Genomic DNA, 27528 nt, shown 5'->3' on the forward strand with positions numbered 1-27528 from the left:
TTTTGGCACTGGACTGCCTCTCCCATGAGGATCTGCCCCAGGAGCTCATAGGAGGCTCCTGCCCCTGCTTCACACAGTGGGCAGCTGAGATACCCAATGGATGGACAACCTTCTCTCAGCCTGGAGTGCTTTTCCACTGGTGACTTCAGCATCAGCCCTGGGGTAAGGTTGGCTGTGGTTTGGGTGCTTAGGGCTGTCCCCATCTCCCTGTGACCTCTGAGTGGCAGCCTGGCCTCAGCAAGCTGGCTGTGACATTGGTAGAAAAGCACTCGACACTCATTTACAGCAAAAAGCTTAGCCTTGCTGGGATACACAGAGAGCTCTCTGCTGAGATCTGTGCTTGTGGGACCAATGTTCCCTGTCATATTTTGTATTCCCAACCTGCTGAAGAGGCTGATGCCCAGAGCAGAGAGTAAGGCCAGCACTGCCCTGGCACTCTCACAGGGCTGCTGCCCCTGGAACAAAGCACTGTTTGTGACAGCTTGGGCGGCCCATGGCTCCCTATGGGGATCTTGTCCATTTCAGAGAAAAATCTGGCAAATTTTTGCCTTTTCTGTCTTGACGTTGGTGACTGTTCCCACATCAGGAGGAGTAAGTCAGGGACAGAATAAGTCAGGTTTTGCAGCTCCCAGCACAGTGCTAAGGCCAGACACTTTTCTCTTGACAAGCTTTATGGATGTTGCATAATTTGTAGATTAATAATTAATAACTAACTCCTGCTATGTAAAACTGCTTTTGCTTTCCTATCTGTTATTGACTGGGAAATTAAGCTGGGTGAAAAAGCATTATAAATAAGGTAAAAATTGTGCTTGGGTAGTTCTTGGAGAAGGTGAATGCTCAGATGATTTTTCTAATACTGACATGAGCACTTTTTACGGACACAAGAAGTATCAGTAGTCTGAAAGGGAGTGCTTACTGAGAAGCATATTGTTTGCTAAGTAATAATTAGAAAGAAAAGGATCTGTTTTAGAACAACAGTGGTCTGGATGGAGGCTTTCTGTGCTGAGCTGCATTGTACACATGGGACAAAAAGTGGCCTTATGAGGATGTGAGACACTGCTCTACCATGAGAGCAGTTGTACCTGTCATGGCATCTATGCCCAGGAAAGGGTGGGGTTTAACATTTTTCACTGGAGTTATCCCTCTGAAAAAATGGAAGCAAATTTCTGTCTGTAAAGCCACAGAGGGCTTTACAAAGGGAGCCAAGGCTCAGGCCAGAGATGTCCCTTTGGGCTGAGGTGTAAAACAATCCTTGCAGTGCCCAGCTCCTTTTTTAACTTCAGGCACTCACCACCTCCCACATTTATCCTATAAACCCATGTTGTTTAAATTCAGATTTATTGCTGATCCTGTCTTTTAAAGTCTCTTGGTGAACCTATCTGCAATCAGCTAATTTTTATTTGCGTGACTGACTCTATCAACAGCGGCAGACACTTGATCCCTTGGATCTGGTAGGGGAGCTCAGCATCTATATCCAGTGTGTCCATCCCCCTCTCAAAGTTCAGGAACTACCATAATGCTGTAACCCTCCTACAGCACTACCATCAATCAGCAAGAAGCTCAAAACTCAGCTTTTCTAACATGCAGCTCTCTGCTACATCTTTATGACCTGTAGCACTGAAGGAAGGAACATCTCAGATCTTCATGTGCAGTTTTTCTCTGCTCAGCTTGCCTGAAAAGGGAGATTTTAGAATATCTTTGTCCTGGGGCAGCCAGGATTTAGTCTGCAAGCTACTGCTGCCCCCTCCACGTTCTGAGGTGCTGCAGGCCTGCCACATCCTTAGAGGCTGCCAGAGCATAGCACAGTTCATTTGAATTTGAATAAAGTACTGAACTTTATTTTGAGGCCTAAAATTCAAATCAGAATGCAATGAGCGCACGCCTGCAGGATGTGCATTTTAAAAAGAGCTTCTGAGCTCTTTTTTAGAGCTGCCCATGTTTCCTGTCTCTCTAGTTTTATCATGTGGAGAGCAAATACTGAAAAAACCCCAAACCTCTGCATTAAAACATTTCCCGAAGTATGGACGTCACTGACAGATTTTCACTGGCATTTTTCAGTGACAGGGGAAAAGTGACTCCTTAGACAATATATTCTTGTTTCTTTTTCATCAGAATAAAATTTTTGTCAACTCAGAAAGGCTACCCTAAATATCTTAGGTTCAAGGAAAAAAAAAAGAAAAAAAGAAAAAGGGGGCAACCCTCCCTCACACCCTCCCAAACCAGTAAAGTTTAAGCCCAACTAAGATTTTGACAATTTGAGCAGAGAGATGTTATTTTGGAAATGCAGTCAAAACTGAAAAGTTTCTCAAAGTTTGCTATGGGAAAATGGCTGCCACATTTAGTCGGTGTCACAAAAAATCCTCAATAGCTCATTAGAGAGAGAGAAAAACAACCAGTGTGTCCCTGGAATATCCAGGACTCCAAATTGGCAAGACTCACCAGGTAATCCTTTTACAGCAGAGGTATGCAGTGAAAGTATCAAAGCAATCCAAGAATAATAAAAACATTAAGTATAGGCTTTGTCTCCCTACAGAACATATGGACTTAAATGCCTCTTGCAGAGATTTATCACACATGAGAATGTAGTATATTTTTACTGCTCCTTCTTGCTCTTTTACTCATCAAATACTGGAGTTTTCCAAACATGATGCTCTCAAAGACTAAATCCTTAGCTGGTAGAAAACGGGATCATACAGCTTATTCCCTCTGCAGCTATACTGATTTGCACTGGCTGCAGATCAGTCCTGTATATTACCTAGGCATAGAGTAGAGTTGCTTTATTTCTTTATTCCTGTTTGATTTCAATCTCAAAAATAAAACTGTCTTACAAAGTACATGTTTACAAGCGAGTCAAAACCCATTACATGGAAACTATTTAATTGTAAGCAGGTTAGATCAGCTTTCCTATGATAACATCTTCTGATATCGGTGTCTCTTTCTTGTTCAGGCTTAAAACTTCTCTTGTAAAATCCCCTTGTATTCCTTTGAACTCCCCTGGGAGATTAAAAAAAAAAAAGAAAAACCCCTCCAGTTAACACTCCCTCATTTCATTTTTAAAGGTCATGCTTAGAGCTGGCAGTTGTTATAGGAGCTGTCCTCTGTAAAGAAAAGTCTTAACTAGCCAGGCACAGACTTAACCTCAACATGGAAAAACTAACATTGTCACTAGGATATGGAGAAACCATGGTGAAGAGCTAGCAACAGCCAGACCACGGCAGAATGAGCAGTCGGCATCTGCTCGGTGGGCCTTTATCATGCAGTGTTGTATGTACGATTCAAAATGCACAGGACGATTGTTGAAATGATGTAGACAAATTGACTCAAATTAGTTTAGCATGGGCCATGCAAAGTTTAAGCTTGTTGAGCCCAGACACATAGCAACAGCTCCGCGCGGCCTCGCGCTCGCGGCGCAGGCACACAACGGGCACCGCAGCCCGCCTTCGCGCCTTTTGTGCCTGCCTGCCTCTTTTCTTTCCATTTTGCCCGGCTCTAGACAGTCTTGGCAGAAGCAAACCCTGCTGAAGAATACGCTAGCACTGATAATTTTATAGAAGTACTTGTGAGCTTTAATGTCATTTTATACTTCCTTAATCTTTTGACTGTTACTTAATGACAAACAAATCCCCAAAGAACTGGGGAGGTGGGGGGAAGATTAAAAGGATTTTGAGATTGTATTCTCTGCTTTCAGTCAAACTGTCCCAAATCCTGCCAACACAATTCTCCAGTGCCCTATGACACTCCTCCCCAGACCACCAGGAGTGAGTTTCTTATTGTATTTACAGTAATCTAATTACAACAGTTCTTCAATTCAAAGACAGCTTTGGTATACAGACTTTAGCAAGAACTCTCCTCTAGTGCAGATTGCAAACTTTAATCTTTTAAACTAACACAGAACACCCTTTCCCCAAAAAAAATTTCTGAAATGCCTGTGTAAGCTACTAAGATGTATTCCCCCTCCCACACCCGCCAACACTTTGCTCATCTTTTTGTTAAGTTTCTTTTGTGCCAGTTTACTGCCTAAGGTAATAATAGAGCTCCTGAGAGATAATATTCTGCAAGGTTATAAAATGATGATACAAGCAGGTTGCCTGACAGAAAATTCCTTTGTAAAAAAATATTTCTCTAAATATGTGTAGTTACCTTAATTTTTTTAGTTTCTCTCTTTTCTTTGTAGTTAAAGAAGCAGCTATGTAGAAAAAATATAGACTGAACATTTTACTTTAAAATTAAATAGTCTCGGCTTCAAATTGCCATTACTCAAAGTCACTTGATGCAAATCTTAAAGCTGATTAACTTTATTTAGAAGAAACAGAGGACAAAAGTAGATGGAATTTGTACATAATAAAAATGTCAAGAAATGAAGACAGAAAAGATTGTTTTACATGAAGCAAAATACAAAAGTACATCCGCAATTAATTAGCAAATCCGGACATTCTTAGTGTGCCACTGCAGCCATCTAGCTCTATACACAAGTATTGCACTGTTCACTTTCACAGTTCCATTGCAGGTTTTCCACTTAGGGCTTCTACAGTAACACTGGGTTTACCAAATCACATCTTTGGCGAGTTCAAGGCAGCTTTTCTCTTTTTCCTGTCTGGCATTTGACTTTGTGAGCTGTACTTGTGTACAGTCTTACCTGGAACTCCCTAAAATTAATGAAATCTTCATTCCCCAAAAGATCAGAAATAATTTAGGTCTCCCTCATTGCTGTGTTCTTTTGAACATATACAGAGGGCAGAAATAATGTATTCTCATATTACATTTATGAGTGTACTTAGTTTTTCCTTTGAAATCTGGTTTCTGTGAGATCCATGAATCATTTTGCTTTCTAGTATATTATCAACAGGACTTGTAATATCAAAATTGTTTTAATAAATTCCTCTTGTTGAGATTCATTGCTCTGCAAGTGGAAATCAGCTGGCCAGTCAAACCTCAGCTATTTCCTACTGTTTTCTGTGAATCTTGAAAAACTAGAAACACAAAAGTACCTTTTCCAGGCTCACATTCACTCTTGAAAAACTACTTCTAAAATATCCTTGTGCTGTTTTCCTCCAAGCAAACCGTCCATGGCAATGCTCAATAAACGATGCACTTATTTAGCTTGTAAAATCTTTGGATTTCTACACACTGCTTAATCCAAAGAACTCAGAATGAAATAGCTTAGAAAAGTTAATATGAAAGAGCAAGAAAGAGCTCCCATGGGAGCATGAAAACCTCCCAACTTCCATCAAAGTGTCTTGCAAATGACAGATGGTATGTAGCATTTAATTTCTGTGAGATCTAACTTCAATTTCAATCTCCGAGATAATACATCTAATCCTCACAGTCCACTAATTTATCAGGTTGGACAATGTACAGGAAATATTCTGAGCCTTACAAAAACGAAGTTCCTTACCAGTTTGGGAGATATTCTCATGCGAGACACTCGGGCTTCTCCAATGAAAGGAAAATGTTGCGTTGCTGTAGTGGGAAGTGTGAAGCAGGGATCCCAAAGTGTATGCATGCCATCTGCTGGCAATAAAGAATATGACCCGCCATCCACCTTGAAGATAGATGTGGAGGGTCCGATTTAATTTTCCAGATTGGCCTGAGCCACTCATTCCATCTCTAAACTCGCATCAATAGAAGAAAAATTAAATTGAAATTATATAAGCTCTCCTTTAATCGGTATCTCTGTGCTTCAGCATTAGGTTTTTCTAATGTTTTACATCATCAGGGCTTGGTGATTTAGGAATAAAAGGCATCTCTGCTTGCGGTTTTGCTGAATATGTTTAAATGTACTAATCTTCATGTAAGTTTATTAGACCATTGTTTCACATGTAGTGCTGCATGGAAAGGGTTCTGCCAGCAAAGCCAGGTTTATCCCAGGGGAGTCCATCTCTCTGGGTTTGTGACTTTTATGGCAGCAGTGCAAGGCACAATCTTTCCAAATTTGACAGAGAGCTCCAAACTTCCAGGACCTGAAAAATACCAAATATCAAATGGGTTTAGCTTGCGCTTGCATGCCTTCTGCCTCCTGAGCTGTTAGGATTTATGGGCAACTCATTCTCCCTTTCCATAGCAATACTCCAAACACTGTAAGACGTCAATGTGGATGAACAGTTGGCATGGGAACTTTCCCAAAGAGGAAGGTGTGCGAAAATGTTGTGTGAATTAATCTGTAAGAAATGAGACTAATTTAGGTGGTTTTGCCTAGAAATGCTAGGGTGACTTTAGAGAGTGAGGCTGGAGTTTATAATTAGAATTATCATATTGTTAGCTCATAATTAACAAGTAGTCAGAATGTTCCTTTCTACATGTTTGATTAATTTTCTTGGGTCTATGCTTGAAGAAGGGGCACGAGCTCCATCATACGCCCCATAATGCACAGTGGATATGATACACTATATTTTTTCCAAGGATGATCCATTCTTGTGAGCTTTTCCCCATTCCACAGGTCTTAGAAAGATGACTTCTCTTTCTGTCTTTTTTACTCTAGGCACTTCATGTTGTTAGAGAAGACCTGGAACCAAGCAAGCTGAGAAGGCTGTCATTATTTAGTGCCCAAACTCTAAAACAGGGTCAGAACCAACAGTGTAGCTAATGATGGGAAGTGCTTAATGAGGGGTCAGCAAAGGGATATGACTAATGAAGGGAAAAGGACTGCAGAACTGCAGTCACTGTGTGCAGTGCACAGCAGATCAAAACTCTGTAGGTCCTTGTAACCCCAAGCCCACAGCCATGTTTTCTCCCTCCCACTCCTCATCCTCGTAGCGCAGCAATAATTTCCAAATCACCCATGGCAGCACCTGGCAAAGCTGCAGCTCCCACTGCTGGAGCTCAGGCTGACTGCACACACAAACCTCTGACACCCAGCCTCTCCCTGCTCCACAGACAGGGTCATCAGAGAGTTCTGCTGGAAGCAAGGACAGCAATCAATTCTTCCCCTCAAAAAAAAAGCTGTTCTGAGTCTTCTACAGGAGTGTTAACTGCATTACAGGAGTGAGTCAGTGCTTTAAAATGTAAGTAATTAATTCTGCTGCCATCATCATCACTGGTATTATTTTTATTCTTTTCTTAAATAGCAAAAAGAATTAAAGGAAGTATAGGCTTTGATTTGAAAAATCAGGATAAAGAAGAAAACTATACTCCACATAGAGAAGAAGGGTTCAAAACCATTGTGAAGAATTTAGATCTAGTTGCGTATGGGATTGTATTTGATGAAATTCAGAGGCTTGAGTCAGCAGTTTGTGAAATCACATGGTTTCCTTCACTTTTGAATGTTCCTTTCATCCACTCAATATGTCAACAGTCAGTATGGAGTGGCCAGGCAGAGATCAGGCACAGCATTAGAAAGCTGTGTCATCAAGTATTCACTCCTTAGCAGTATCAATAGGATCTTACTTTGTATTTGAAGTAGGTGACTTTTAGTTCAAAACAGACTTGAAGGTACTTCTTGTGAATGTTCCCACACCTATTTTACAGTACTCTGTTTCATTTTTGTCTTTTCTTTTGTAGGAATAAACACAGTAACAGCAAAAAGAGTCTCTGGTATGCCACCACTGTGATATGCTCAACTTGAGAGCCAGCAGTAAGTTGTTGGCTCTCCTGATTAGGAGCTGGCAGTGATCAGACCATTTACTGGACCTTAAGACCTCGTGGAGTGGTTTATTCCTATGCAGCCATCTCTGAAAGGTACCAAGAGTACCTGAAAGCAGTTGTTCATCTATAACCCGATAATTAAACAGCTGTAACGAAGTCTGGAGGTTCCTCCTGATTTTCCAAATGCTTGTGTGTTTCATCAGTCCACTGGGAAGAACAAGGAAGCAGAACAGGGAGTTGAATGTCTAATTAAACGGGTGGAAGGCATCCACTCAGATCTGCAGAGACCTCTTGGGAGAGAAAAGCAAGGAAAGAGGTGCTCAGTGCCTTCACATGCTGGGGTTGTATCTTTGCTCTGTTTGCAACCTCAAAAACATGGAAGGACTTCGTGCTGTGTAGATCTGTAAATCTGATAATGTTTTATTTCATAACAAAAATGGAGGCACAGTAGAGATAAACCTGAGGAGTGACTTCATGCTAAGCACAGCGTGTTATTTTAAATGTCAACCTCTTGGGGAAGGTTACCATGTCAACTATTTTCTTTGGAAGTTATGCTATGAAAGTGGGTGAACACACACCCCACTCAAAACTCACTCAACCTTCCACCTGCATAAAACAGAGCAAAAAAGCTTAGGAAAACACATTAGCAAGAAGAGCACACAGCTGGGAAACAGCAAGAAGGACATTTTATTTAAAATTTAGTAAAACCTGAAATGTCACAAGAGTTGCTGCACTTCTGTGCAGCACACCACACCTAGGAGATTAAACAGCAATACTGTCATTTGTACCTATTTATTCAAGGCAGGGATCTGACCTTTCCAGGCTCATTTGTTTCAGCAAACTTTGCTCATGCTACTCATGACTGCTCATATTCATAAGCTTGCAAGATTAGAACATCAAATAATTGCTGATAATATGAAGACAGTGTGACAGAAGGAACAATAGTGTTTCTTATTATGTGATTATATTTCTTTAAAGCTCTGAGAAACCACTTCAATTACTTTGATCATTTTCCTGTCAAAGGTAAATTTTTAATTGGCCACTGCACTTCTACAGATATGAAGCTTTTTTGTGATCTCTGCAAATCTCAACGAATACATCAAACCAGATACTGTAGGTCTACTAAATATTATTATTGTAATTGTTTTGTTCAGTGTTTGTCAACGTCCACGCAATCATTTTTTCAGTCATACGGAAGAAATGCCACCCTGCAGGTTGGGCAACAGATCCATATTGCTTCAGGGGATGGGTGGCTTCAGTCTTGTCCCTTGACCCTTAAATGACACTGTGGCCTGACCTATAAAATGAGGACAATTAAATCTATTCATTTTTATAAACACTAGTACAACACACGGTTGAATGGCACAATGTAAATTTAAAATCTTAATTAAACTGAGGCAGAGCACCAAGTAATCACAATGCACACACACTTCTTGAAACCAGGTCATTAATAGTTCTGCTGCTGGAACCAGCTGGCTACAATTCTAAACCATGCTTCTCGCTAATTTTTTTAAAAATGTGTAGTTATAATGTGATAATGTCTTGAACTTGTGTGCACAGGTAACAAAAAAGATACCTCCAAACACTTAACAGCCCAAGACTGAAAATCTGTTATTTTTTTTTCACAATTTGTATTAGTATAACTCTGTTACAGAAAAGAAGGAGGATACTCTAGCTTTTTTGTTGGTAGCTGGCAGTGTTGGGGTATTCAGTAGAATGTTTGATCTCTGTTACTGCCTGACCCCTCAGCCAAAAATAGTGTGCAACCAACTCACTTCTCCGAGTTTCTTCCCTTGCATGTTGTGGTCACCCAAAACTAGCAGACAGTTTCCTTTCCTACGAGACAAGATGCATCTGCAGGTGAGGCATCATGCTTAACCAAGCACATCTCTTCACATGCAATGAAGATATTATATATGTTTGAGTGGGGTATGCTGCTCTTTCATCCCTGCCTTGTTTTGTCAGTAGTAAGTCAGCCAGCAGCCTCACTGCCAATAAATACTAACCTCCCTCCTTTCTTCCAGCACACTATTAACCTAGCTTTTCCACTCAGGGAGCAGATTTTTAAGCCCTGTGGTAGATTTATATTTGGAATTTGCAAAAGTACAGTCTTTGCCTAATCCCTCTCCACTACACCACCAGCATGGATCTGCAATGGGGAGGTGCTGACTTCCATGGCATACAAGTTAGGAGATGGCATCCAAGAAGGTCCATCTCTGGCCTTGGCTGCTCCACCTGAAAATCTTTAGAAATTGATCAAATATAACAGCACATCTCGCAAACTTTCCTGTTGCCTTCCCCATTCGGGCCTGCTGATGAACAAACAGTTCAGCTGGAGTTTGTTGTACTCACATGCCTATAGACTTCACCAGTCATGTACCAGACACAAACCCCACAGCTCTGCCATTTCACAACAGCTACCTACAACAGAAAAATGGAACTGCAAGGCTGAGGAATTCAGGAGACACTCATCACATTTTAAATTTAAGTTCTGTACTGAGAGAGAAAGGCTTATTTTAGGGTTCTTTCCTAGGTCTACATCAAATCCAACAGAGTAAAACTCGAACTCTGGCTGTAGTTCCCCACAGCTACTGCAAAAGAAGCAAATACAAGTCTCATAAAAGAATACAAAATATATGTATTTTGACCTTCCTTCAATTATTTTCTGCATCTATAATCATAGTGCATTCACAGACAAAATGTAAAAACCTATAATCTAAATGAAGGAACCACTCCTCCACAGGGGAAGATAGAATGTTATAATTTTTCCATTTTAAAATTGTTAAGAAGGTAATTACATACTATTTCCAGTGAAAGCATGTTATTTATTTCTCAGAAAGATTCACTAATACTTGAGAGGTCTTTTCTGAATATACCAACAGTAGACCATTTTTGAGCCTGTTTATAAATTAAATGTTCAATGAATGAAAATTAAATGAGACCAAAAATAGTCATGATGGTGACATCTCTGCAACCAAAACCTTTCCCTCAGCTTCAACAATTTAGCAAAGTAACAGGCATGCTGCTCATTTGTTTTTTGTTGTCTGCAGAGATGTCAGCCTGAAGTTATTTCAGTTATTACACCTGTCAGTGAGGCTCTTCTCCTTGTAGCTGTGGCTTTACAAGGAAGGTGGCTCTTTCTGTTGGCCCAGCAAAACATTTGACTGACCCAAGTTCTGTGGTGTCCTAAGTCTTCCAGTGTTTGAAAAGAAGAGATGTTAATTTCTGTGATGCCTTTTATTTTCAGTTAATAGGAGGCAAAACATTCTTTGATGCCTTGTGCTGCAAAGTTTATGGGTGGTTACCTCTATTGCAGAAAAAATTCCTAAGCAGCAACTCTTTCTGCTGCCATGAGAAGCTTCAGGCCTTGCATTTGTATCAGAGCATCACATGTATAGAAAGCACTGTGTACAGCTGGACCTTAGGGCAAGGAATGAATAGCAGCTGTAAGAAAATATCCTTATCTCAAAGACCGAAAAGATGTCAACAGTTGCAGGTGTAGTCTGTTAGAACCAGGCAAGTAAACACTAAATAGTAAACACTCTCTGCAAACACTGAGCTCAGAGCTGCAGCCTCCCAGATGGAAATCAAGACCCCAGAGTAGAACTCAAGTGTCTGTGTAGTATTATTATCGAAATACATGACTAATCCATGCACTCTGTGTGTCTCCTATATCCTGACAGCACCCATGGTGTGCTCCCTACCAGACATCACCCTCAGTTTTTCACTTGGATTCTTCCACATTAATGCTTTCACCCATTCACATCCAAAACAGAGTATGGATGCTTATGTGTTAAGCAGGTCAGGAATGCCAAGTCCCTGTGATCCACAAACCCCTCTGAGCCCATGCAGCATTGCTCTGATAGATCACATTGATGCACAAATGAAGGAGGAAGCAGAGGTCGTATTTTGTCTATATAACTTTTCTAAGCTCACGAAGCATGCAATAAGGTATTCAGTATTCCTGTGCTGCTGAAAGCAGTTCTGTTTCTAAACACAAAGCACCTGTGACTTTCCTCTCGCCCTTGGCCATCTGGCATTCCCTTGTCTAACAAACTTGAAAGTCAATGCTGATCCCCAGGGATCCTTAGAGATGTACATGGAGAGGTCCCACAGAAGGGAGTGAGCATCCGAAAACCCATCTTTCCCAAGCTATCCTCATTGGTGCAGTTACCTATAAAGCCATGCCCTTAAACCACGAACCACAAATTTATTCTCTTCACGTGCCATATGAGAAGCTCAGCTCACTCAAATAGTAGCTGGGATGGAGGGTGCAACGTAAATATTGCTTAACATAAACCTGGATCCTTAGGATTAGTGTAGCGGCTCCACAAGATGCCGCTGGCAGCGGACCGGGTGCAGCTCCGTGTCGGACTGTGCTGCTCTGTGCTGCAGAGAGCTTCTGCAGCCTCCCCGTTGGGCCAACAGCACGGGCAGGGTGTCCCAAGGGGTCATCTCTCCACCGGGACCGCTCCCCAGCCCAACTGAGCGCCACAAGCCAACCTGCACCCCGCAGCAGCTCGGTCAGCTCCAGCACCGCCGGCACCCCTTCCCTCCTCTCCTCGGCCCTGCCCCTACCCCGCATCTTCCTCCACCCCGGTGCCCGGCCCCGGGGCAAGAAGGCGCGCCCGGGCCCGCGGGGCCCGCGGGGGTGGGGCCGGCCCGCGGGCCCTCGGGGGCGCGGCGCTGTGAGGGAGGGCACGGGAGGCGGGGGCGGCGGGCCCGGCGCCCCCGGGGCGGGCAGGGGGCGGGAGCGGCGGCGCCCCCCGGCCGCCGAGGGGCCGCGCCGGGCGCTGGGGCGGGGTCTGCGGGCGCCGGCAGGGCGGGCGGCGGCGGGCGCCACGTCGGCAGCGGGGACGGGCGGAGGAGTAAAGTCTGAGCGGAGCCCGGGCGGGCCGAACGAGCCGTGAGCGCCGTGCAGTGAGTGGGGGGGCGAGGGGGGGAGGAAGGGATGAGCGGCCGCTGCCCCCGGCCCCGCCGCCAGCCGGGCAACCCCCGAGCGCCCTCCCGGATGAAGGGGAACGTGGATGGGAGGAGGCGGGAGAGCGCCCGGCGCGCCCCGGCGGAGCCGCCGGCGGCAGAGGCGGGTCGGGGATGCGGAGCCGCCGCCACCTGCCCCGGCGCGGGCACAGCCCGGCCTTTGTGCTTCCTGCCGCCGCTCCGCGGGGCGGGAGGGCCGGGCCGGGCTCCGCCGCGGCCTTGGCTGCCACGTCAGTGCCGCCGCCCTGCGCCCAGATGCCGGCGGTGCCCGCCCCGGCCCGGCCGGGGACATGGGCGGGGGTCGCTGCCCGCCGCGGCCGCAGCTCCGCCGGGCACGCAGGTAGCTGCGAGGGGAGGTCGCGGCGGGGACTGCGGGGCTTCGGGGTCAGGGGGGCGGCTGCTCGGGTGTGCGGCCGAGGCAGCGGGGCCGCGCTGCCCTGCGCTGCCACCCGCTCTGGGCCGGGCGCCCGTGGAGGGAGGGCAGCGGAGGGAGCCGTGCTCGCCTCGGCCTGGCTCTTGGATCCTCTTGTTCTCCCTCGAGAATTTTTCCAACCCAGTAGAAGCTTTCTTTCGGGTTTTCTTCTTTTTAAACTTTGCAGTGTTCGGATGTTTGCTGTAGTAACGTGCTCTTTGTTTCGTCCGTGTCTCTCGAGTCTAGCTTGGTGGAGTAGCATATGAAGAGGTTTTTTGTGAACTGTTTGGGACCAGCTTAGCTTTCCACATTCACCTAGCCTAGGCGTTTATGTGGTGTGGCCTGGAAATCAAGGCAAGTTGTTTTATGTATGCCTAGTTCTGGTCATTGTATGAACTGCAGAGACAGCCTCTGTGGAAGAAATTAAATGCTTCCTTCTGACTAGTGAATTAGGGTGAAAATGAGAACTCTGAATCAGGATGTCCCTCCATAAGGAATGTAAATATCAAGTGCATGTAGCTTGTTTCAGTGTGTCCACTGTGTTGCTTCAGGCAGGATGCCCCTGTGTAACTGGAGGGGTGCATACAAGATTACTGAATTCAATATGTAGGTAGTTGTTCGCACATCAGTTTTAAGGCCGCTCAGTAAATATTATGCAGCATATCATTTAAAGCTTTCTGTTTAACTGTGGTTAAATAGTCAGAAAAGTTAGTATTGCCTCCTCAGTGTAGAAATGGACAGCGCTGCACAAGTGCAAACTGAAGAGTGGTCCTTGTCCAGCAAGTGATTGGGTCTGAATGTCAGGTAGGAGCCAAAAACAGGTGATGGATGCTAGGGAAAAGACTGTTTCATTAGCAGAGGTAGCAAGGAAATTCAGAAGCTGCTTTATCGCTGGATTTTAGGCACAGTTAGGATTTGTCTTTGAGGGTCTTCTGTAAAAGGAGATCCGAGAGTGATCTAGGAAAGTGTTAAAAGAAATGGGGAAGGCTCTTCTGAAAACTGAGCTAGGATGACAAACCAGGTAAAATGGAGCTTTCATGGTCTTTTTGAAGCTGTGCTGTGCACCTTACTGGAATTTACCATGTACTTCTTAGGAACCAGTTTTAGAGAACTAGAAAAGGGGAATTATGGTTCATGCCACCTTTGATTTTATATCTTGCATCATTGCATCAGAGAAAACTTGATTGTCAATATCAGGTATTCTTTAGAGCCTCTTATGGATCCTGATCTATATTTTGGTTGAGAGTGATGGAGAAATGATGCATTCTCTATCCAGGGTAGATATGATATAGTAATGTGCTAGGAAGAGTTAAGGGTTTTTTTCAGGAGATATTATACCTCTCTTTTGCTTTTAACCATGGGGCTTGTTTGGTTTTTAATACAGATATGTTGCATTACCTTCCCAGCTGTGTTCAGTTCCCTGCATACTGTGAGCCTGTTACGTACATTACTTACAGCAACTTCTTTTGGAGGAAGTTGTAGCCCATCCTGCTGTAGGCTTGGGAATGTCGTGGTTCACACCTGGAAACTTCTAATCAACTTCTTGTGGTCTTGAAAATGCAGTCTCTTTTTTATAGCATGTTGCTTCCAAGTCAATCTTGCTTTGTGTATAAATCTGAATTTTGAAACTTGAGTTTTAAACGGAAGGCTTCTTGAAATACTAGCTGTGCTCTTGGTTTTTATCTACATGCTTTCTACATGCCTGGATTTGTTTTTGTACTTTAGTGCTGTTAGCATTGACTCTTCTTGCAGAAGCTCAGTCAACTCTCTCCCGTGGAGTAACAGACTGGAACAGACATTTCCATGTTGGCTGTGCTCTGGGGATTGTGTGTAAGAGCACTGAGCACAATTGCCTGTGACACATTACAAGCCCTAATCCAAGGAGTAAGGCAGCAAAGCTGATAGTGAGGAGTTGCTTGTACAGCTTGGAGCAGTACCCTGAAGTGCAACCATAGTTGGGATTACCTTTTTTGGCTTCATGAATATTTCCTTGTTTAATTTGGAAAGTAGAGCACTTGCTCTTCCAAAAATTTAATTCTTAAACTATCATACCTAAAAATATATTCTTCCATGTACGTGAAATACATCAGGTTCATTCTGAAATTTGCTGCAGCTGCTGAAAGAGGGAAAGAAGAGCTGTCCATGTGGCAAGGGTTGTTTGTTTTCCATCAGCTCTGTAGCCAGGCTTTCTACCTGTATAGCTGGTAGCCAGAAGGAAGATAACTTCTTTTGTGGTGGAACAAGACAGGGTGATGGATTTGTTTGCAGCTCTGTCAGGTGAAAGTTCCAGCACTAGCTGCTGCTGCTGCAGCCGTTTGGAGCTGCATGAAGCTGCCAGCTGAAATTGGCTCCATCCTTGGGTTATTTCATTGCTACCCACAAATATCTGAGTAGTGGCATTGAAACAAGCCAGTTTTCACTGGCTGCTGCTTGGGCCAGGTTTGCTGTGCTGAGACAGAAGGGCTTTTGTCTGTAAACTCAGAAAGACACCAAGAGCATCCGCTGAAACTCGGATAGTTACACATGTCTGTAATGGTTAGAGCCCACTTCTCAATGGAAGGCTAAAACTTTACACAAATTACTGTCCAAGAACTGCAGGCTCATTAAGGAGCATTTGTGTCTTAACATGGATTATCATGCTTAATAGCAATCCTCATGGCAGGATGGAGTGAGTAAAATTATCTTCATTGCCCAGGAGGATTTGGTATCTTGGTGACAAATCTCTAAAAATGTGGCATCTTAAGGCTGTAGAAGTACCAACTTAAGAAGTACCAAGTGTGTTTCTTCCATACTGTGGGGATTTGTATTCCTAGTTCCCACTGTATACCCATGGCAGATATGTGACAATCACTGTTCCCTAAGATGTCATTAATGTTCTGCCTTTCTTATAGGTGTATGCAGAATACTTTTGTGGAAACAACTAACAAGAAATCCACAAAGGAAGATATTTGGTAAGTTTTATTTCAGTCAGCTTTGATGTGAATGTACGTGAGGCTATGCCATTACTTCCAGAGCTTCTTGGTGCTTTCATTCAGGATCTTAAACACTGGTAATGTTACAAATAGCTCTTGAATTAAAAACCCTCTTCTAAACAATTTCCTTTTTTTTTTAACCACAGTGTAAAACATTTAAGCTTTCTATGTATTTCATATTCTGACAAAATGGGAGTGTGTTTTCTTTCAAAACAGTTGAGTGATTTCCATCTTTATTTTTAAATTTTTTTTGGATGAAGGCTACAATTTCTTTATAATGTTTTGTTAAGAAAAATGGGAAGTTATCCCTTATCTCTTGAATGAATAGCATCTCATAAGTACACAGGGGAAAAACCCCAAGAAGTAGCTTACATTTATTCCTGTTCTAAGATCTTGGTTTGCTTCCACTTCTTGACATGAGAAAACACAGATAAAGAAGGAAACTGGAGTGTGTCAGTGATATGATAGATTTCTGCTTCATTTGTGTCCCTATGAGTTTTGGTGGGCCTCATGGAGATCCTGCCTGATTCCATGTCATCATTCAATGAACCTGTTAAATGAAGCTGGAGGCTTTTCTGCAGTGACACAAGTGAATTTGGCATCACAGGATGTAAATGCAGAAGAAAGATCTCTTCACTTTCTTCTTCCCTTTTTCTTTGGCCACTCTTAGTGTACTTTGAAGAAGATTCTGAAAACTTATAAGAGTTCCAAAGTTCAGGTTTCTGATAAATCTTTGCCTTGTTGCGTAGGTCTGCAGTACTGGTAATCATTGTGATTAATGATTCAGTGCACAGTGGGGACTTTGAATTGGCAACTTCCAAGTTTCCAAAGTTCTTTAACCTATAGCATGTCTGAATGACTTAACTCTGCATGAAAGTCTTATACTTGCATCTCCAGGTCACTGCTTTTGGTTTCAGCTGAGTTGCAGTCTCTGTTTGGTCTCATGAACTCTGCTTTTTCTTCTTCGTGGGGACACAGCTTCAGGGGAAATCTTGAACAGGACCCTCCCTTAGGATACACTGCCGTCTGGTGACTGGGGGACTCTGATACACAGCAGGACATACAAGCCTAGATCTTAATAGACAAGGGAGGCATTGAATGCTTTTACCTCCTTGGTATTATGTAAAATGTAGTGAGTGGTTTCTGTTTTTCTATCTTCAGTTTTTGAAGAAAAGAGTTGTATTCCTGCCCTTTTGCTCTGAAGACTGGATGAAGTAATCTGCCACCAAGTGGTTATTCCACGCCTTTGACCTCCAGTCAATAGAAATACTCATCTTAAGTCTCTGGAAGGGAGCCAGGTTCAAAACATGCTCCTGTGCATATCCTGTTCACCAGATGTGCTACACTTTGTTTAGTACACAGGATTTTTTCATCACTTTTCAGAGTCTTTCAAGCCTCCTGAGGTGTTAAATTTGATGCAAGGATGCATCATGCAAAGTGCAACATAGATATTTGAAAATTTTCTGTAGAAGTTCTTGGTTGGATCTTTGTTTTGATTTTGGGATTCCCTGTAGAGTTTTTACAGAAAAACAAAAGGACATGAATTATCCTTTGTGAGATCTTGTGTGCCAAGTGGTGTTTTGGGTCAGGCTGACAGTGATGTGGTTCTGTTTTCACTTGCCCTGATATCATAGAACCGTGAGTAAAGCCTCATACAGGTTGGTTGGGGACATCTCTTGCAACACCATAGTATCATCAAGGTTGAAAGAAATTTTCAAGATTATCCAGTCCAACCACACACAGGTGCTTCCAGGCACATGTAGAACCACCCATTAAACAGTAGTTTTCAACTTTCTCATCTGCAAACCCCTGAAGACTCTCTTCTGTGTAGAACAAATTCAGTCCTACCAACACTGACTTACTTGCATTGGCTGCAGTTCTCAGGTGTGCCGAATTCTCCGTTAACTTCTGGGGCCTGATAGCAGCAGGTTGCCAGTGCCTGAAGAAAGACCACTGAGGTCTGTATGGTTGCAAGTGAGTGAAGCATTTCTGTTGCACTTATGTTAAACCAGTGCATGTGAGTTATATATATTGTGTAATATTCCTATGTAACTTTTAAAGAAAAGCTTGGAATCAACAATTATGTGACCTTGAGGTTCTAGGAAAGGTAATGGGAGGGAATGCCTAATCTGGACCACTTTATGTATATAGTGCTGTAATTTTATACGTGCTGCTATTTTTTTCTCTATTATACTTTTAAACTAGACTAGAAACTCTGCTGTGAAGTTCCCCTGCCAATACATTGCTTTGCTCATTTAGCTTTGCAGGAAATGAAACCAAATCTGACAGTCTAAACCAGACTGTGGAGAGTTATGAAAGCATCCCTTACCTGTCTTGTCTGCCAGTCTTACTCTAATTCTTCCTATTGGACAAGTCTTATCTTAATTAAATACTGGTATTATGTCATGTAAGACACATTCTAGGAGCTTCATCTGGGCTGTATCTGCTGTTATTGCTGTGTTCAGTATGTTCTTAATAGCATAAAATACTAAACCTTGTGTGAAGTCTTGTGAGAGTTTCTAGTGTTCTACCTGTGTCTGAAACTGGTAACTTACTCCAACTCCCCTCTGAAGTTTTTGATAATCCCTGACAGTGTTTTCTCTGTCTTTTTAAGATTAGATCACTTTTCTGAATCTCTTACGTGGAAACATTTTGGAAGCTCAAATAAGCAATTTCCTCTGGTGTTCTTTTAAAAGTTACATGCTGTCTAGATACAAATAAATTCATGAAGGTAGTTCTTTATAAAAAATAATTTACCTCTGGCTTTACTCATTTGTCTCGAGTCTGCTTTAAAATGGTGTGGATCACTTTTTCGTTCCTTTGTTTGAATGAAGACTTGCTAGGTTGTGACTTTTATTTTACTCTTTTTAGGACTTTCCCTAAGGCAGCGGTTAAACTCCTTCCACATTCTTGGTAATCATCTTCATGACTGAAATGGCCACACGTTAATTAGGAACATAGTTGCTTCATCTTGATACAAATATTTTGATTGAATAATGTCAAGCCTGTCAGTTTCTTCTGTCTACCCTTTCTTAGAGTGCTTTATAGCATTTCAGGTTGGAAAAAAGCAACAAAACTACATGGAACTTCTCATAGTGAGGATGATAATACTGTATTTCTTTCAGCTTGCCTTAGATGAATGCAAAGAAGTAACGTAGTATCTGAATCAGGTCTTTTCTCAGAACCTGATTGTCCTCAATTGCTCCCTGTCATTGGTCAGGTTTTTTTTTTTTAAAATTTTCTTCCTCTTATTTGTGATTAAATAAAATAATGAGGAGTTCTATGATTGATAGTTTTTAAAATTGTCTTTTAACCCTCATGTGTTTTAGTCTTCCATCTTGATGTGTTGTTACTCTACAATTTCCTCATGAGTGGAAGCAAGGGAGCAGACACTGATCTCTTCCCCCTGGTGGCCAGTGACAGGACCCAAGGGAATGGCATAAAGCTGTGTCAGGGGAATATTAGGGTGGATATTAGGAAAAGGCTCCCCCAGAGTGTGATGGGTACTGGAACAGCTCACCAGGGAAGTGATCACAGCACCAGCCTGACAGAGCTCAAGAAGTGTTTAGACAATGCTCTCAGGTACATGGTGTGATTCTTGGGGCTGTCTTGTGCAGGGCCAGGAGTTGGACTTCAATGATCCTTGTGGTTTCATCTCAGCTTGGGATATCATATGATCCTTTCCTATTTCTTAGCTGACATGTTTGCATTTCTGGCTTTTGAGTGGCACTTGTTCAGCATTTCCTCGGACGGGATTCAGAAAACACAAGAAGCTGAGCAGGAAAGCAAGCAAAAACACCAACTACCAGGATGGCCCTGAACTGATACCGGTAGTGCTGATTGGGAGGACTCTTTAACTCTCAATTTAGGCTTCCTTCTCATCCAAAGGTCTATGATTTAGTATGTGGGTGCCAGTTTTTAGTGTGATGTTTTAACTTCATAATAATACTCTGAGGGTTTTAGCTCTTGTTTTCCAGATGAGTTTTTCCACCTGCTTCTGCCTCCACATTCCTTCTTCAGATCCCAGCCACTGCTTTCTCACCCAGAGCATGTACAGTGAGATCCGGGCACAGCAAGAAAAGCAGGAATTATTTTTGTGGTGCTTATTGACTCCTGCAAGAATTAAATTATTTGAAGACTTGTGCAGAGGGAATGGAACAAAGAGGTCACTGTCAAAAAGAGAGAAGGATGCTAACTGGTGTAATGTGACTTGTTTTTCTTTTTTCTGACCTTGGTGATTGCTGAGGAGGGAAAGCAAGATTAGCAGGAGGACTCAGGGGAGGAGTAAGGACTTAGTATCAAGACATGCTTTGGTGGGGGAGGAAAGTAGGAAGGTAACCTGGACTGGTTGTTACTTTCTTCCCTTCCAGAGAAAAAATTCTATAAGCAGTGTTGCTGATTGAGCTTTCTCCTGTGCTTTCCCTGTCAGGGACTGCTGCTCTAGAGATTCTCTAGGAAACAGCTTCTTATGTAAAGAAATCTTCCCTGGAGTGTTTCCATTGGAGAGTTTGTACAGAGTTAAAACAGTTTAGGTCTTCTCCTATCACCACATTATTTATGCAGTTCTGTGTCAAGATAAATTGTGTGTTTCTGTTGCTGTTTTTCCATCTTGTTTTCACGGCATTTGTTCTAATTGTGCTGCGAGGACTTGTTTTTAAACAGCTTTCCAAGTACCAGCAGTTCTCACAGGCATGTTGCTGTTGTTTCTCTAGTGGCCACCACCTCTATGATCACTAGGCTTTTTGTTTTCAGTACTTAAACATAAGCTCTTGTATGGCAGTAGCTGTTTTGTTTTCCTACTTGTTGTCTTCCTGATTGCTTTTTAGGTTTGAGATGCACTGGGTGTGTGTGGCAGCTCTCACCAAGCCTGCTGATGTGGTGGAGAGCTCCTTTTTTGAGTCTGGTTGAAGAATGCAAAAGCACAATCTGATAATAAAAATAAGAGCAATTTGACAGGACCTGCTAGCTTGTCTAATTATGAAAAGATTGTGGAACTTAATCAGCTTGAATTTTGGATGCATGGATTACATTTATGCTTTGCCAGAAAAGATGAATAGCATATGTGAATTTCTTTTTTTAGGCAATAATGAATCAAACGGGCAAAAATCAACAGGAAGTCACATCATACACTCATGATGAACCACCAGAAGGTATGTATTAGTTTTCATGATATGAAGTAAATTAATCAGTTCTTTGTTTAAAAATGGATCTGCAAGCTGAACACTTTGACTTTCTTTTACATAACAGTAAACAAACCAATCCTGGGATGAGATGGGCCTGGATTATTGTTCACTTCTGTATTATCCTGATTCCAAAAACACCACTGAATATAACTGATAAACAACTGTACCTATAAATTAGAGAGAAGATGGCCAGTTACTGAAGGACTTAATTTGCAGATTAGTTGCAGAGCTATGAATTGATCTAATGGGCACTTACTTCTGCTATTCATTATGTGCAATGTAAAGAGCCCAGCTTCATTTTTGGACACATTGCTGTGTTCTTAGTGCATGTGACTTTTATGCAAGATGCATTAAAAAATGTACAGAACTTCATTACTGCTTCTGGAGACTGTTTTCCATCATACAATTAACAGTGGTTCAAACTGTTCAAAATCCCATGCTTTCATAAAATCAAGCATGCACTTGACTTCATTAATGCAGTGACATCGTGGTCTCCTGAACCAACTGAATGTTAAATTGGTTATTAGATCTGCAGAGGAAATGCAGTTGCAAAGGAGCAGAGTTTCTTCTAAGCTGTGGACTAGCAGGATTGGAAAGAGTCCTGTTTGCATAATGTGACTGGAAATATACCAGATCAAAAGCCATTCTTGGCACGTAAAAAACCATGTTCTTATGTGTGTTCTGTCTGCCTTTGCTTTAAAACCAATTGTGTTGGATGTAGAGGTCAGTGAGTCATGATTCTTCTCGGTTCATTGCTCTTCAGTTTATAATGGCCCTTTTAAAGTTCTGTTTGTTGGTCTGGGATTTTTTTCACCTCAGCTTTTATATGTCGTATAACCAAACAATTTACTTCATTTGAACAAAAGTATTATCCACTAACTGTACCAGAAAGGATTGAAGTGGAGTAGCTCACTCTATTCTTAACAACTACTAGGCAAAAAACACAAGTAGAAGATGAGAGGAAAGGAAAAATAGGTTTTCATGGCACAGTAATTCTTTAGCTCTGTTCTACTTGTTACAGTAGCATGTTGTGAGGACAAAAAATCTTTCTCTTTTGGTGTTAAGATCTCAGAAACATTTCTGATAGCAAATGCCTGATTGGAAACTACCCCTTAATATGTTATCTTCAAGTCTATTTTTAAGGCTAGATTTTGCTTGCTTAGTTGTTAGTGGTTTTTTTGCCTTGAAGATTTAATTGTGTTTTATACGTGTTAAACATCATGTGTAGAAAGTGAACAGTGGTCTGAAAACTAGAACCAATTCTTTATTGAGTAAGGCAGTGAAACAAGTGGGCATTTTTTATCTTCCTAGAATATGCCCTAGGTTTTCCAGATTCAGAGTGTAATGGCAGAATTTGATCATTACTGGTTATTCCAAAGTTTTATTTAAAGTCTTTGAGCAGCTAAGACTTATTTTCTTCTGTGCATTGTTTTCTTTCAGTATGACAATAACTAGTTGGAATATGAAGTCTGAATAGATGGAGAAAGTTGGTGTAGTTAGAGGGAGTAGAATGAAGCACAGCTCATCTTTTTGTAAACTCCATCCTTGGAAGAGGCTTTTCCATTTTGGTTCTAATTCACATGCACTCTTCAAGCTTTACAAGTTTAGTTAAAATATTGGCATACCCTGAAAAACATGAATGTTGTGCAAGGCCTTATACGTGATACACTTACACCATCATAGAAAGATGGCCAAATGTGGATGGAAGGATACCAGTTCAATGCTGGCAAAATCATCTCTCTGAACAGGCAGCCAAAACACTGCTTAGAGGAAAGGCTCAATTCTGAAACCAATTTGCAGTCTTTCCTAAGTATAGAAATAGTTCTAGTTTGTTCAGATCATGCTCAACAAGCTTGGTGCCCAAAGGCTTTAAAGAATGTGTAGAAGAAGCTTTTATGCTCCTGCTTTTTATGAGTAGTGCTTTTCTAATGCTGTATTTTCTGCCTTGCAAGCGGCGCCAACCTTTGCAACCATGTTCATTCAAACTCTTTTTCTTTCTTGGATTCCTTTCAGTGGGAAGCTGGCTGCAAGATGGCCTGGTAGAGCCAACTCCTGGATAGGGAACTTGTGTGTCATTTTCTCAGTGCTCCGTAAATCACAGAATATTCTGAGTTGGAAAGCACCCACAAGGATCATCGAGCTCGACTCTTAAGTGGAGGGCCCATGTGGGGATTAGCCCACAACCTTAGTGTTATCAGCACCATGTCTAAGTGACTGAGCCAGTCTTCTTAGATTTAGGCATGATCTGGTACTCTTTGGAAACATACTCTTTAGAAAAAAGGAGACCAGGCATGTGTGTCCTAGAACAGAAATCAACTGGCAATAAAACTTTGCAGCACTGGGTGTTTGCTAGAGCTCATGGACAATGCAAACAGGATGCAAATGGAATGGGCCAGCCATTACCAGGAGTTATTTACACAACATCACATTCTGTATTTACATGTGTGAAATAAAGTAAATGTCACGGGACTGGCTACCTGAAGTAAGGTAAAGATAAATACATAAAAATTACGTTTGTTTGTTTCTCTTATTATTTTTAAAGTTAGTTATGATGGATCATTTCTTGCTTACATCAGTTCTGATTCAGTGAAATTGGCTCTTAAAATTCAGTGGGATGAAACTATGCCTATTTCACCCTGATGATGGTGAACCAGTTTACTTGCAATTAAACAGTTTCTTACCAAATTTGTCACAAGTTCTATTAGTCTGGTCACAAGGATCCTCTAGTGAATAATCCTTAGACATTGGATTTATAGCAGACTCTGCATACTTTCTTCTGAGTGTGATGCTTTAAAGACTTTCTATATGTAAATAGAAATTCTGATCTCTATGTGTTTGTGTTGGCAATGCATTTTTGCTGGGGATGTCCATGTTGAAAGCTGCTGGACTAGAATGAACCAGCAAGAGTATTACATGGCTTTTAGTAAAAGGCTGTTATTTATGTTTTCAGTTTCTGCTACCCTTTCTGTAATCTATATCAATTTCTTAATTAGGAGACTAGTGTGAGCTGGAAGGGCTTTCAGTATTTTCAACTCCTTTGGGCTTCACTCTTCTGTATCCTTGTTCTCCTGTTTTGGCAGCTTTGTAGAAAATTCTCTCATTTAGGTGGCATCTTTTGCTTTATTTATTCCAGACGTACACATAGAAACTCTGACCTTTACAGTTTTTTAATGAATTCTGAGTCCTAGGTCAGTCCTGGCATTATCACAAACATTTTGGCAGCACATGGAAAGTTGCTCACCCTAGTTTTCATCTTGTAGCAGATAAGTGCTGGGACATGACTCTTGGAGTCTGTGCTCTGGATGCAAGTTGTGGGCAGCAAGGGCGCTAGGGACAGACCTGTTCTCCGTTCTCCTAAGGCGTGTTGCAGTGCAAAGTCAGTGTGTTGGCAGGGCTGCTCAGAGGTCTCCCATGCATCTAGAGCTGTCTTTTCTTTCCTGCTGCCTCCTAGAGTAGTTGTCCTCCTTCAAGCATGTTATTTCTGCTCCTGACTCCCTCACCTCTTTATTTCATGTCTCTTTATTCCCTAGCTCTGCCCACTGTGGTTCCACTTGCTCTTTTCTTGGTTTCCCTGTTTGTTATTTGGAACTAGGTGTTGTATGAGCATCCAAGAAAAGCAGCCTGCAAGGTAGGTATAGACTGTGTGCAATGGTTGTTAGGCTAGAAAAGGAAATACTTTTGAGTAACACTTTTTTGAAAATGCTTAAATCCTGGTGCTGAGATTGATTTGCTTGTTGTTTCTTCCCTTAGGGTCACTCAAAGACCATCCACAGCAGCAGGCTGGCATGCTTTCTCGTGTGACTGGTGGCCTCTTCAGTGTCACAAAGGGAGCTGTTGGTGCCACAATTGGGGGTGTTGCTTGGATTGGAGGGAAGAGCTTGGAAATTACCAAAACAGCGGTCACATCTGTGCCTTCCGTGGGAGTGGGTCTAGTCAAAGGAAGTGTTTCTGCTGTAGCTGGAGGCGTTACAGCTGTAGGATCTGCTGTTGCAAGTAAAGTGCCTTTAACAGGAAAAAAAAAGGACAAGTCTGACTAAAACCAAAACTGAGACATACTCAATTCTACAGAATATTGCATCAGTGGCATTAAAATCTGCTAAGATTGGGACCATGAGAAGCCATGTGTCTTAGACACTTTATCTTCTAATGAGTTGTGCAAGTAACTCAATTTCATCTGAAGAGGACAGAAGAAGCTTGGCTAGCACAGCGTATGAGGATTTATTAGAGTCTAGATTGAAGCTTTGTATCTGGTGAAATGTTACACTTGATAACTATAGAAGTGAGTGTATCTGAAGGAATAATGCATATTTGAATAGTCATTTACTGTACATCTTTTGCAGTTTTGGACTAAAATGTGAATGTAGAAACTTGGTAATCTCTGTGATGCCATCGATATGAGATGACAATTATTGTTCTCAGTGGTTTCCACATCCTCCGCTAAGGATCCTTCAGCTGTGTAAAAGCACTGTTGGACATACACAGTCTTGGTTATGAACCTGTACTTGCAGCCTGTAAACTATCCCTGACTGCATTCTTCCAGTGAAGACCGGAGCAAAGAGACTGGAGATGTGTAGAAATTGGAAATGAAAATGGAGATAGAAGTGAAAAAGCTTAACAACGTGGTAGAAAGGATCATAAAGAGTAAACTAACTTAATGCCTTATTAGAAGAAAATCTCTTCTTACTAGGTGAAGCTGTGTAAAGAACTGTCCTGTCGTTTCAGTGCAGTTTACAGCATGAGCTTTAGGCTCTTTTTAAATCCCGATATCTGAAACTTTCTCAGTTTTTACTGAAAACGTGATTGCTTCATCTCAGGTGTATTTAATAATATGCATCTATCTCCTGCAAGTGAGAACTTCCTTCCAATAAACTTCTTAGATGCTAGAAAAAATCAGCCTGTGGAAAATGGGCTGATGTTTGTGGTCATCTAGCACAGCTGTCTAACTTGCTAGGAATTCTTGTGTAGCTGGAAACCACTGAAGAACTAGCAAAGCTGTTCTCTCAACTCTCTGATACACCAGGTTAGCTTTTTGCTCTGTTTAAGCAAATGCAAGGAAAATTTCACTACATTTCTTGTACTTTTCACCTTGATTTATGAGTGAAATGCAATACTTTTATTTAAAACAAACCAAAAACAGTAGATGAGGCCTTAAAAAAAAAGGCAAAGTGATTCAAGTAATTTGTATACTGACAGATTCCAAATGTTGACACCTCAGATGGGAACACCTGTACATCCTCTGCAGTTTGTGAGGCAAAATGCACTTGTAATGACACAGCGTGAGGTTGCCTTAAAATAGAAACCATTTGTGATCTTTTATTTGTGTACTGATTTTGAAAATAAGTAATTTCTTTGGAAGCCCATGGAAAGCATCTGCTCATGGTGTGTATGCAGTATTTTCTAAAAACTTTTGTTTCTGTGGAGAACTTGTACGCTTACTTTTTCAGTGGCTGTGGTTGAACTAGAAGTTATATGGGGGGACTTTTTAAAAATGAAAAAAACTCGAAACATATCACTTATTTTTTGTTCACGGGTGTTGAAAGCTCACCATGTCTCAATTATGGTACTGTAGTCGCCCAATCTCTCTGAGCCATTGGTACTTCAACTGTACAACTTTATTTTATATCAGAAATCGTACATGTTGGAAGCATGATACTTGTAAGCATGGAACTTGGGGTGGTGGGGAAAGCAAAAACCCAAGAAATGACATCTGCTCCTTCTGTTAGATGCACCAGATGCTTGGTTCTGATCTGCAAGGGTGTAAGGAGGTAAGTCAATGGAAAAAATTGAAGACTTTAACTATTTTTTTATAGTCAAAACCAAATTGCATAGAATACAGTATTGTTTAGAGGTACCAGTTAGCTCTAGAAATGAGCTAGCCTGGATATCAGAGGCAATTTGCTGCAGCATATAATTTAGTATGGTCTGCTCCCCTGCAATTTCCAGTGTAGCAATATCCCCCAAGTGCTGCCATTGAACTCTTGGGAGTCACCTGTTCGGAGCACAGTGATAATTTGTGACACTCAACCAAACTCTTCCTAATAGTTTTTCTGTAAATGGGAATGTTGAACTGGTCATGCCCACTTTTTTATTAAATTCTTTAATTTTAATCTATGAAACTTGCAGCAAAACAAGCGTGGTCTGAGATAAGCAATGTTAGGTATGTAAAGAGTTGCCAGCCATTATGTTTTGTTTTTAACATATCCTGTAGCTATTGAGTCTTGTAAACTGAAACTTTTACATGCATATGGGTTTAATTTTCAAAGAGCTTTGTCCTGTATCCTGTGTGTTTTCCGTTCACTTATGAAACTTGCTTAATCTTAAAAACTTGTTCCAGTTCTGTTCTGGCACCTGTGAAACATTAAATTGTTGCTGTTTCAGACATTTGAAAGCTTCCTTAGTT

At 41.8% G+C, this 27528-nt stretch overlaps 1 protein-coding gene and 1 long non-coding RNA gene across 3 annotated transcripts; both read left to right on the top strand.

Annotated features, from left to right (window-relative positions):
- Window positions 1–6943: 6943 nt before the first annotated feature.
- Window positions 6944–7735, top strand: LOC116183166 (uncharacterized). Its single transcript, XR_004147712.2, has 2 exons — window positions 6944–7001; window positions 7498–7735. It is a non-coding gene; the product is annotated as an uncharacterized LOC116183166 (long non-coding RNA).
- A 4658-nt stretch (window positions 7736–12393) lies between these two features.
- TMEM263 (transmembrane protein 263) lies at window positions 12394–27509 on the top strand. Of its 2 annotated transcripts, none has more exons than XM_021535905.2 (4): window positions 12394–12501; window positions 15865–15924; window positions 21026–21095; window positions 24879–27509. In XM_021535905.2, exons 3-4 carry the CDS (start codon window positions 21032–21034, stop codon window positions 25163–25165), a joined length of 351 nt encoding a protein of 116 aa, XP_021391580.1. In that variant the 5' UTR covers window positions 12394–12501; window positions 15865–15924; window positions 21026–21031; the 3' UTR covers window positions 25166–27509. The 2 variants fall into 2 exon arrangements, with proteins under 2 accessions (XP_021391580.1, XP_021391591.1); XM_021535916.2 differs by lacking the exon at window positions 12394–12501 and adding an exon at window positions 12805–12901.
- The last annotated feature ends 19 nt before the right edge of the window (window positions 27510–27528 follow it).

The sequence above is a fragment of the Lonchura striata genome, chromosome 5 (genome assembly GCF_046129695.1).
Source record: "Lonchura striata isolate bLonStr1 chromosome 5, bLonStr1.mat, whole genome shotgun sequence".
NCBI lineage: Eukaryota > Metazoa > Chordata > Aves > Passeriformes > Estrildidae > Lonchura > Lonchura striata.